The 12,322-nt window shown below is 44.1% G+C and overlaps 1 protein-coding gene across 1 annotated transcript in view; it reads left to right on the top strand.

Annotated features, from left to right (window-relative positions):
• Positions 1 to 5,128: 5,128 nt before the first annotated feature.
• Positions 5,129 to 12,322, top strand: part of tnfsf10l (TNF superfamily member 10, like) — a 43,755-nt gene continuing 36,561 nt past the window's right edge. Inside the window, exons 1-2 of the mRNA XM_028406872.1 lie at positions 5,129 to 5,161; positions 5,908 to 6,451. Coding sequence (XP_028262673.1) covers positions 6,224 to 6,451 — 228 coding nt within the window. The 5' untranslated portion in view covers positions 5,129 to 5,161; positions 5,908 to 6,223. The remainder of the gene's footprint in view (positions 5,162 to 5,907; positions 6,452 to 12,322) is intronic.

Genomic DNA, 12,322 nt, shown 5'->3' with positions numbered 1-12,322 from the left:
CTTTCCTGAGATATTAAGTGGGTTTCTAAGAAACTGGGATGGACATGATGTCACAGAGACCTTTGACTCAAGTCAGAGGCTGATTACATCACAGCAGGACCAACAAAGGCCGTCCAATTTCGAAGGCTCCTTTAAATGTGGCCGGAGGAGCATGCAACAGGTGGTCACACCTCCACAGGATGCATCCATCAAAAGCCTAAACTGAGATGTCGCTGAAGCCGATCTTCGTCATTGGAATCACACATCATACATATATGCAAACAACAACACACACACTGACTTGGCTTCAGTACGTGATAGTCCCTTTGCTCTGACACATAATATGTCATGGAATGCTCAGTCTGAACTTTTAACTCCCACTGCTGAGCGCCATTATGTTTTCTTACCACGGGACTCTTGCTAACCGACACACATACACACACACACACACACACACACACACACATACATAGATAAGCTGCAGGGCTGGGTGGACAGCTGCAGTGTCAGAGGACACACACACACTCACACACTCACATCTGGAATAATGCTTGTTGTGTTGTCAGGTGGTTTGTTGCCAGAAAAAGAGAGGGAGGAGAGGGGAAAGGGAAGGAGCGCGATGACACACGGAGGATGTATGGCAGGATAGTTGCTGCATAATATGGCGGGAAATTATTGGCAGAGACACTTAATCTGTTCGTCTCTCTGAGGAGGAAGGTGAAGCATCCACCCTGAAACAAATGGGACAGCACCGTATCTAAGGTAACGACAAAAAAATGTCTGTTCAAGCCACAGAGGTTGTGACCTCCCATGTTGTAGCCATAGTCTGTGCATGCATGGACAGCATGGCTCTGCTTGCAGGTGCAGCCATATTGGAAAAGGACGCCATTTTTAAACCAGAGTCAGACGTTGAGAGGTGAAGCAGCAGAGCTGTGGAAGGATCTGACTGAGGACAGGTTTGAACATCCACCCATCTACCCTACACCAACCGAGCCCTAAGCTAACCTGTAACCTGTATTACTGCTAACATTAGCTTCCTAAGCAGCTATTTTACCACCACGTGGAGTTTTAAAACAAGCTAAGGTCTCCAAACTGACGTTATTGAACTAGATATGACTACATGTGACACTGCAGATGATCTATTGTGTATTAAACTGACACCGTAAAACTGCTGATTGCAAAATACTTCACGGAAGTTCTTGATTCTTGTCTTTTCTGCTCAGAACCAGTTCTCAGCTCGGTCCATCTAACTTGCTTTGACTGCGTATCAAATGCAGTGAGGATGTGTTTCCTTTGTTGTGGTTCTGCCATCAGTCCCAGGTCAAACCAAACATTTGTTTCCAGTTTCATTTCCACATGAGTTTGATTGCCTCCATCAGATAGTTCACACAGTGTCAGTTCAGATCATAAAGATTTCTAAACAATAAAGAGTAATATGTTGATCTTGAGGTAGATGGAGATAAACTATGCCTAAGTCTGATTTTTTCCTACAAAATAAAAGCCTGGGAGACTTGAAAACTCTGGAAATGCAATTTGAACCCCACACATCAATCTTCACCGTCGGTCTAGGTGGCTGCAGGAACAGCGTTTCAGGGCCGCCGTCAGTCTGTTTTATGGGGGGGGGGGTACCGCTGGCTACCGGCTCAGAGTTCGTAAATCAGAGAAGGCTGGGATTAGTGCGCCTGTGGAGTGGAGAATGCAGGCTTCAGCTATGAGCCACAAGAGGCTCTGCTCTGGTTTTAATCCACGGGAGCGCACTGATGATTAATCGTTATATTTGTAGGACAAGCAGCCAAGCAAAGTCACTCAGAATGTTAGGAATGTGGCCTTCAAAATAAATGCATGATCTTCTGGCCTTTTAGATGTGAACATATTTGCATAATTGTCCTTTGCCTGCAAACTTTCTTCTATGCTGTGTCTCATGTGATTAGTACATTTTGCTGAAGCTACGCCGAGAACAGCGCTTTGAGGTTAATGCTAAAACCAGCTAACATGCTAACAACAAGGACAGCTATTATAGATTATCTTAATTTCTGTGAATTATAGGCTAAAATTAGTGGGGACTTTTTTTGAAGGTAGGGTAGGAGATTTTGAAAACTCAGTGAGAGTCAGCCAGATTTGGAAAGTAAACACACGCCCCTTTCTCTCAGAGCTCACCCTGAAGCCACACCTCCCAATCACATGGACGCACATTATCTGAAGACGAGCCGCGGTCTGTGACTTCGGCCATCATGCACGTACCTCTCTGGTGCGCGCAGAGCAGGAAGAGAGTGACAACCAGCCAATACTCAGCGCAGGGTCCACCCGGAGGATTGGCTGATGTTTTTAGCGTTTTATAGCTTCCACAGATGATTCATAGTCTTCGTTTTAAAGCGAAACTGCCGAACTAATTGGTTGCTATCTGATTGTAAAGAGAAGTTACACTAATTTAACAAAAAGTGCATCAGAATGAAATCTCCTACCCTACCTTTAAAACACATTATGAAGTGTTATGAGTGGAGGTCCAGTGGACCCAAAAGCAGGCAACAACTAAAGTAGAGCATAAAACCAAAACTCTCTCAAACAAAACCACTGACGAAACACTGTGAAATAACTAAACTAACAAAAGAGAACACCACAACAAACCTAACAACACAGGGCGCCCTGTGGACACTGGAAACTTCAGGAGTAATGCCGGGCGACAACAAAACACAGCACACAGGACAAACTCAGAAAGGGGAGCACCGGACTAAAATACAGAAACACAAAAACACAGGTGACAACAACAAGGCCGGGTAATCAACAAGAGGAAGTTAAAGAGACAACAAAACACAAGGAAATATATTTTCAAAATAAAACAGGAAACAACATGAAGACAACGTGTCACTTTTTGAACGTGGATTTGTGTCTGGCAGAAGTTACAGAGAGCGGCCACATCATGGAGAAGGTGGACATGTGACACGTCACAGTGTGAAACACTGGTCTGACGGGCGTGTGTTGTGACAGCTGTGAGATACAGGCGGCTAATGGAGGAATTCATAAACTGTTCATCCACACCTTCAGGCTGCACCACACCAGTGTGGTGTCATCTGGAACGCATGGAAAGCTTCATCTGCTGCTCTAATATAACCCAGAAACAGGCTGATGTGTTTCCACTGGTGGCAGCACCCGCCCTCCAGCTCTTCACCTCACATCCTAAACACTGTCACTTCCATTACAGCAGCCACTTCTGTAGACATGGAGAGTATTTGACACTTCTTTCAACTCTGCTTTACAGAGACGGGAAGTTTAACCATCTGGGACTTTAGATTCGGTTCAGATTTGATTCTTCTGCAGACTGTATCAGCCTCTTCTTCTTCTTCTTCTCCTCCTTCTTCTTCTCCTTCTTCTTCTTCTTCTTCTTCCTGGCCACCGGGGCTTCAGGTCATGTCACGTCCCTGCAGGCTGCAGATAGATTGATTTCACATCTGGAGCAGAAGCCACTGGAGCTCCGGGTTTATCTGTGCAACAGATACAACTCAGAGGGTAAGAAAAGGTCTTGGATTGCATCGCCGCCGTCATCCACCCTTCAAAGCATGGAGCGAGAAAAAAGCCGTCACGCTGCTGACGTGTCCCGCTGCTGAACTGAGCTCCATTTTCTCTGGTTTCTTGTGCAGCTTCAGCTGCCTCCCTGATGGTTCAGAGCTGCCCGGCCGGCCTCCACACACACACTACTCATGATAATGAAACAAAGGAATTGTTTAGCGCTGAACTGTAAACACTGTGTCTCCTTCCTCCACAGCCTTTTTATTGTGCGTTTAGGGCTGCTCCATTATTCTGCATCAGAAGACGAGCCAAGCTAATAAAGATAATAATAATAAAAGGGGAGTTTTTGGTGATTTAAGGCAGGATGGAGGCCACGGCGGGCATGTGAGGGCCTCGCGTTCGGCTGCCTGGATGCTGCAGCGTAGCTCTGTGCTGCTTTTGGAAAGCCAAGTTCAAATATTTAACTGTGGCTGCGGTGATAAACTGCGGGGCGTTGGGTAAATATTTGTCTCTCAAACAGTGTAAAGCTCCAAAATAGACCACAGACATACACACAAACAGCGAGGCAGCAGCTCGGAGATTAACAAGAGGAGTTATTTTATGATTAAAACAATAAGCAAACAGAGGCGGCAACAACTATTCTTTTGTTATTGATTCATCGGCTGAAAATAAATTCAGTCTAAAATGTTAGAAAACAACCTAATAAAACACTTTGCTTCTGTATTTTGTGATAATAAACGGGAAAATATGAATATTTGAGGAGCTGAAGCAAGCGTGGAAAAATCAATGTGAATTTCATGCGTATTAAAAAGGTCAAACATGGGGAGAGCGCCCTCTACCAGGTCAACCTGAAACTGAAAGAGAACAAATGTTTTTCAAATGTATTTCACTTAAATTAAATGTGAATTAAATGTGAATTACTCAAACCAAATCTATCGTGGTGATATTCTGTCTGACAAAAAGCATCAAATAATCCAAAGTTTGTAGTTCTTTAAAGGTTGTTTCCAAGCAAACTAGCTACTAGCTAACAAGCTAATCTACACCTTTTGTTGTCCTGGAGGTCCTCCTAAGATGCAATGGCAGCATAATAATTTTGGTTAAGTATAAACAGGAATAAGTCTAATAAAAATAAAACTCACAAAATCAAACAAACATTTTTTAATTGCTTAATCTGGGCTAATTCTTGCTGTTGCCTTCTTGCTCTTCTTCTTCTACAGCAGAAAATGTTTCTCTGTTTTAGAAAATAGTAAAAATAACAATAAATCTGCAACGTATTGTAATTGTTGTAGCCCGAATTTTTTTGATGATTGGAAGATGATCTGTTTAACCTGTTGCTAACATTCGGTAATTGTGGATTTAAAATTAAGATTATTTCAGATTATCACAAAAAATAGGCCAAACTGTAACACGTTTTTTTCTTAATAAAGAGAATTTGAGCAACACTATTTACTTTAAATTACTATATTATTATTAATGTATTTAAGTGTGTGTGTGTGTGTGTGTGATCATTTGTTTGTTATGTTATTCTTGGTCTGTGCATGGCGTTAGTGTCCCGTACCCAGAGGCAGTTTTGAAACTGAAAGAAAGTGTGTGTGTGTGTGTGTGTGTGTGTGTGTGTGTGTGTGTGTGAGAGAGAGAGAGAGAGCGCATTCCTCCACAGCTCCAGGGTGATGAAGAGGTTAAAGCTGGATCCATACTCCGCGAGACAAAGACATTTTCCCCCCCTGCAGACGTTACGCCCACAAAATGACGTCATTTTTTGTCTCTGACCGCCCGCTGATCCGCACTCCTGTGCACAGGGTCCGGGCCGAACTTTGTCTTTCAAGGCTGTGCGGCAACCATGCTGTGATTGGTCGGAATTTATTGTGGGCGTGATGAAGTGGAGAAGCGCAAGAGCCTCTCCAGGTATATAGGTAGGTGTATAAACAGCACTGATTCAACAGATTTAGATAAGACCATACCGGTTTTGCATGATGAGCAATAAAAGAAAGAAAGAAAGGCAAGTCAGGGTGATTTGTCACCAATAACTCCAGACAGCCATTCACACATACCAGATGGTGACTGTTATTACCATTCTATATACTCCTACATACCCGGGCATAATAGGCTCGTTAACAGTGTCTGTATATCTTTGCTATTGTTACTTTAAATGTCGCATTTTCACAACTCATCGCCGGACATCTCACGCTGTTGCAGGCACCCTCTCTGTATAATGCCCTCTTGCCATGGCACATGTCCTTGTGGTGTGTTAAAAAACTCAGTAAAGTCTTTCCTTATAGTTTAGTGGGCGGGCCGCATGAGGAGTTCTGCACACACGCGTCTCGCGGAGTATGGTACCTCAGTGCGGAAAAGACCTTTTTTTTGTATCTCTTACCACCCGTGGAGCGCGTTCTCCGCTCTTTGTCTCGCGGAGTATGGATCCAGCTTAAGCCAGCCCCTCTCTCCGCTGCGCTCCTCTCTCGGTTGCAGCCCACCAGTCCAGCTGCCTCCTTCTGCAGCTCCAGTCCCACTTTACTCACCAGCTGAGCCCTGAGCAGACATGGACACCTCCAAACCTTAACCTCCAGCTCCAGCTCAGCCTCTCCTCCGCCTCTGCGCCCTGCCGGCACCATGGAAATCTAACTCCGCTCCACTCTCCCTGCGCTCCGGCGGTCAGCTCTGTGGAAGCCTTATTGTTGTTTTGCTGTTTCCCTTCCACCTCCTCTCGTGTTTTCTGGTCTACTCATGCGTCGGGAATGCCATGGCCACTCCGAGCGCACAGCAGCAACAGCAGCACCAGGATTATTTCAGATCGGTGAGCAGCGAGTCCACCACCTACATGATGGTCCCGACCGGCGGGCCGAGCGGGACTGCGCGCCGGGAAGCGCCGTCCAAGATGTGGGTGGCTATGGTGGTTATAGTGGTGGTGGTGTTGCAGATCGCCTCCACCACGGGGCTGTTTGTGTACCTGAACATGTCCATATCACAGGTAAGAGCTGCTTTGTGGAGAAAGTCTTGAACATGTATCACTGCTTGGGTTTAAAATGACTGCTAATCTGTGCGCAATATCAATTTTGGTGCAGTTTGTAGGAGTCATTTCATGTCTTGGCCCCGTAGTTTGACTTGCCAGGCGCTTGGAAATCATGTTCGCCTGAATGGACTTGTTGAACAATGCAATCTAGGCAGTAGCTGGAGGATATTAAGCAGCCTGTCAGTCCACAGGAGGAGCAGGAGCAGCAGTTTATCCAACACAACCGGTTCAGTCGTGTGCGTAAAAGAACATATTGGAGCTATTTGGAGAGGCAGAAAGCAGGCAGAGGGTTTTTGAGGGGGTTGCAGATGTTTGCAGAGGTGAAATATGCAGGTCAGTGGTGGAGGTGAGCTGCTTCCATTAAAGCCATATAATCCCCTGATATAATCACTTAAGGTGCCTGTGAAACTGGGTGGAGGGGCAACATATGGGGACTAATTTTCTTATCAGACTGAGATGTAAGGGTGGGCTGTGACACACGGAGTCTTCACAAGCAGCATCAGGGATGAAGGAGGCTGATGTAGGATCCTGATGATGCTCAAATTCTAGCGAGAGGCCCGTTTGAACCGCGCTGCTGCTCTCTCCAGGAAACTGGCTTCAGTGGAGAGCTGTGGATTTCCACATGAGGCTTTGGCGCTGCTGAAAGGTGCCACGCATGAGAGGGGGAAGCTGATATATTGCGTACTGTATGCTTTTCATTTCTGGGTTTTCCCCCCTCTCTTTGCTTTAAGAGATTTTGCTGATGCTTTCAATCCACATCATGTCGTCAGCATGGAGGCAATTCAAGCTCAATAAATATGCTGATTGATTGGTGAAAGGTGCGATCTGACAGCACGGACTGTCGATAAAGAAGGACGAACTCTCCTTTACGTCCTGAAGAGCAGTGTGACTCCAAAGGTGGAGCAAAAATGGAGAACTGTCCACCTTAAACATTTAACCCTTGTGTAGGAACTGCTGGTTTAGAACACTACTTCCTAACAAACTTCACTGCCATTTTCCTTGTTGTAGGACTCAGGTCCACCTTTCTGCTGTCCTTAAAGGTCTCATTCCATATTTTAGGAGTTAATCCTAATCAAGAGGATGCTAATAATCAGGCAGATTATTAATAATCAGGTAGATTATTAGCATAGCTAATAATAGGCTCATTATAAAGATACATTTACAAAATGGAATCAAAATGTAGCATGGAGATACATGGCTGTGTGTCGGCAGCCATGAGTGGAAAATACACAGCCGCATATCAAACTTTCTCTGTCTGTTTCCAATCGGCACAAAAACATTCTGCGTCAGCTGCTCCTACTGTAACAACAATGCAGGTCTTTATTTTATTCTAATAACGACGCAACAAGTGAGTCTTCAGGTATGTGTGTGGCTGAAAAGGTTGATTTAAACTCATTAAGGAAGCAGGAAGTGGCTTAAGGAACAGTGTGGAGATGAAACTGGACAGAGACGAAATGAAAAACACGGAGCTATGTATCTGCATGTGGGGAATCCCCCGGTTCTCATGCGAAGGCCGGCTATTTTTAATCTGGAAACAGGCCCTTCTTTGAGTCTGCGGTGGTGTTGCAGCCTCATGCCAGCCTGCTTTCAAAACAAAAGGTATTCTGGACAAAGAGGAATTCTCCAGCGCTGCCTCAGAGCTGCGCCGTTCACACAAACACATGTAAACACTGTAAACACCGCTGCTGTGTGTGTGTGTGTGTTCTCAGCTGCTGGATCAAGCACATTGTGCAAAGCAGCTGTTCACTTTACACTGTAAAAAGAACGCTGCATAAGTTTGGGGTGTAAAACCTGCAGGGGTGAGAATCAGGTCACCATGAGAAGCAGCAGGATTTTCTGTCCCGGAGCTTATCAATCAATTTTATTGATTCTTAGCTTTATTTCACAACGTCAGCCCAACTCACAGCAGATCGAAAAATTCACCAAAACCTGGAAACGGATCCACCTGTCACTCAAAGTGGCCCCGCCCATAATTAATCATCAATAGAGATCAAAACAGTTTTTGTACCAGGCTTTAAACATGTTTATTCTTGCTGTAGAGTAAGTGTTTAGAGTAGGCGTTTTAACACAGAGGTCTATGGGTGCTGGAACCAGCCCTCTAGTGGACACTCATGGAACTGCAGTTTTTGGCACGGCGTGTGATTTAAGGTTTATCTGGTCCCCAAAACACCACTTAATACGACATTAATAAAAAGAATAAAAAAGACATTAATAGGACATTAATAAGACATTAATAAGACATTAATAGGACGTTAATAAGACATTGGACCACACCATCTAAACTAACATCAGGAAGCTCTTTGTTAATTGAGGTCAGGTTTTTTGTCGCCCTCGGTCTTGCTCACTGCGGACTCGGCCTCTGTCACATCAGTACATTCTCGTCCTTTCGTGCTATTTGTGTTGATTTGTGTGAAATTTGGGGCCTTTCTGTGTAATCTCTGTGTGAGATTGGCATTCCATTCCTCACACTTCACTGGTCCACTCTATTATTGTTTGGGTTCACTGATAGGCTCTGACTCACTCTTACATGCAACAATAGACTTGTGTGTGTGTGTGTGTGGTCTGCTGTTTTCCGTCCCTGTTTGTGTAGTTTAAGTGTGTGTTTGTGCGTGTGTGTTCTCATGATTTTATCTGACCAGATGACTTCCAGGCTTTTTAAAAAAAAAAAATGAACAGAATCCTCAGAAAGATTGAAACATTTCAGAGCTGCACGGCGCTCACACAGGATCCGGGTTCTTGTTTAGAGTCGGGTCAGATTTTAGGAGGATCAGGTGTTAGCATCAGGTTTATGGTTAACATGACAAGACTTAGAAGATGTGATGGCGTTGCCATATCAGGAGCTCTTAGCTCTTTGACATTTATATCATTACATTGTAAAAAAATGATTGCCAGGCAGGGTCTCAGCTTTAAATGTGATTTAAGATTTACAGATTTCTGTCTGAGAGGATATAAAAGTCTGTGTTACGAATCATTTTGTCTTCGACGCTCTAAATCGATCCGTTTTTTCCACACACAGTGCAGCTTGTATTTCTTTGTTTTAGAAAAAACGAGCACCGAACACTGGATATTTGTTTTATTTGTGGCTGAATGTCTGAGGTCTATATTTCTAGGATTATTCATTTACTGTTCATCCTCTTCTACTGGATCAATAATCAATGAGGCATCAGAGATGGCATCAGTAACTAAAGACAAAAGCCCTGACTAACAACTCTGATGGCTGTGTACAGGTGACAGCAGCGACCATGCAGCTGTTGTGAATGTAATCAGCATTTCATGACTGACACAAGGAAACAAGGGAAATTCTTTAACCCAAGAATGATCGAAATACAAGGTCAAAGGTCAACGTGACCTCAGAAAACATGCAAACACAACAGCCTAACAAGGCTTTCAGGGAAGTGTCTCTAAATTTGGTGTAAAAAAATATATCATGAATTCAAAGGGTGTACGATAAAATCAGCTCACACCGGGCCTGTGGACATCAAGGTGTGAACTCTGAGGTGAACAGTAAATAGGTGCTAATATGCTAAAATGCTAATATCAGCTCAAACACAGAGTCCAGCCTCCTGTGTGGCCTCCGCAGGCATTTGTGATGCAGCACAGTATAGTCCTATTAGTGCATGAATCTGCTCTGTGTGTGTCTGTTCATCCCAGACTTTCACACTGGATTGGTTTTTATTGGTGAAGTTGCCCTAAGAATGGAAGTGTGTGTGTGTGTGTGTGTGTGTGTGTGTGTGTGTGTGTGTGTGTGTGTGTGTGAAACACATGTGCCTTACAGGGGGTTTGTTGTCACTGGGTGGCCGAGTGTGTATGAGTGTGTGTGTGTGTGACACAGGTGCACAAACACATGGTTGTATGTTCCTGATAAGCCAACATTTTTAAGTCACAACAAATCCATCACTGCAAAATATTTAGATTTAATTCAAAGCTACTATTAACTCGACCCCCCCCAACCAGACTCCATTGCCAAAATACACAAAACTCCCTCTCTCTCTCTCCCTCTCCCTCTCCCTCTCCCTCTCTCTCTCTCCCTCTCTCCCTCTCTCTCTCTTTCTTTCTGCCTTTTCACCTCCCGCCCCCCCCGCAGTCTCTGCGTGTTATGCTTCAGGTCCACATCGGAGAATCGAGTTACAGTCAGTTTTAGGGCTCAAGGGTGGGACGAATATTTCAGGAGTGACACAAGCAGTTTCTCTTTCCTCCTTTTATGAGGCAGGAGTTTAGAAGCTAAGTGGTTCTCTGGCAGTGTGTGTGTGTGTTGCATGCATCTAAACAGGTCTTGGGCACCGCTCAGAAGTTACGTAAGATGTTTATGTGGATGTAAAACATATAATGAAGAGGAGAAAACACATGCATATGTACGTGATCACAGCACAGTGAAGGACAGATATTTGGATTATTTTGGCATGGTCAACATGCTGTCAGTCAAATAATCTCATGAAAGTTCTGAAGTTGGCTGGAGCGCTCAAACTATTCTGGTCCTTTTCTGTCCAGAGTTGTTTGTTTATTTTATTTTTTTTTTGGGGGGGGGGGGAGGGGGGCACAATCCTCAGATGATGGTGGGGAGAATAGGGCGAGTTCTGCCTGACGGGGTCTCTGCTCAGACCTGCCTGCATGCTGGTTGTTTTCATAGCTAGGTCAATTGGACGAGGATGAAAAGGGGGATTAGAGCGATCACAGATCACAGAGGCGAGGTATGAGCTGCACTGGAAGATTGAAACTCAAGTGATCAGTGCAGAGAAATCAGAAACAGCAACACAACTAAGTCTTTAAAGCCACTGAACAGCAGGTCTGTCTGCAGCTCTTTCACCGTTACTTCAAATTGTAGTTGATTGGCTTGATCTGGTTTCAGTTGTGTTGTTTACATTCAGCTTCTATGGCAACCCCAACCACAAAGTGTTACTTAAAAAAGTCAAGCACTACTATCCTATACTATCGTCGTGCTAGGCTAGAGGCTAGCTGTATCTGTTTATCAGTCTAGTACAAATGCATAGTTTTTGTCACATATAAATCGGTGTTTTTGAGCCCATTTTACATCGTTTCTGTTTCTTCTGTTTGTCTTTGCCAATAAAGGAGATGAGGTAATGTTTAAATACTTTTGAGCCCAAGATTTATTAGCTGAGACATAATATAACATAAATAAAATGTAAAGAAAACATCTCAAAAATCACATAAATCCTGATGCTGAAATGATGAAAATGCACAAGATCAGAGTTTCCTGCTTCACATCATGCCATATATATATATATATATATATATATATATATATATATATATAGGTATAGACCCACCACACACACACAGGCGACACACACACACGACCTTGGTTTAACAGCTCGACACGTGAAGTCAGGATATTTGTGTTCCCACGTTGGAATGCTCATTAGGATGTGGCCACAGCTGTGTGTGTGTGTGTGTGTGTGTGTGTGTGCCAACAGCTGGTGCTGCGCCGCGTGTTATCTCCTTGTTTGCTCCGTCAACATGGCTATAAAGAGCTGATAAATGCTGGTCATTAGATGTGAGGACGCTGAAGCTCCTTATAGACACATGCTACATCTGCTAACTGCTATCAGTGCTGCTCCACTCGCTGTTCGCCCGGCAGCATTGTTATGGTTCCTTCTTATCTTTACAGCTTGTTACCTGCACCTTTAACTCAACCTCCTGGATTTAAAGGGACTGTTCCACATTTTTTGAACACATGGTGCTGATTTAACATCACTGCATAGAACATTCTTATCATATCATACAAACATCCTCTACAAAAGTTACCTTAAGTGCTTCTTACCAAGCTAAACCTACACATGTACCTTCATAGAGTTAAAGCTACAGCACAAA

Source organism: Parambassis ranga, chromosome 5, assembly GCF_900634625.1.
Source record: "Parambassis ranga chromosome 5, fParRan2.1, whole genome shotgun sequence".
Lineage (NCBI taxonomy): Eukaryota > Metazoa > Chordata > Actinopteri > Ambassidae > Parambassis > Parambassis ranga.
The sequence above is the reverse complement of the archived record's forward strand: the minus strand, read 5'-3'. Positions and strand labels throughout refer to the sequence as shown.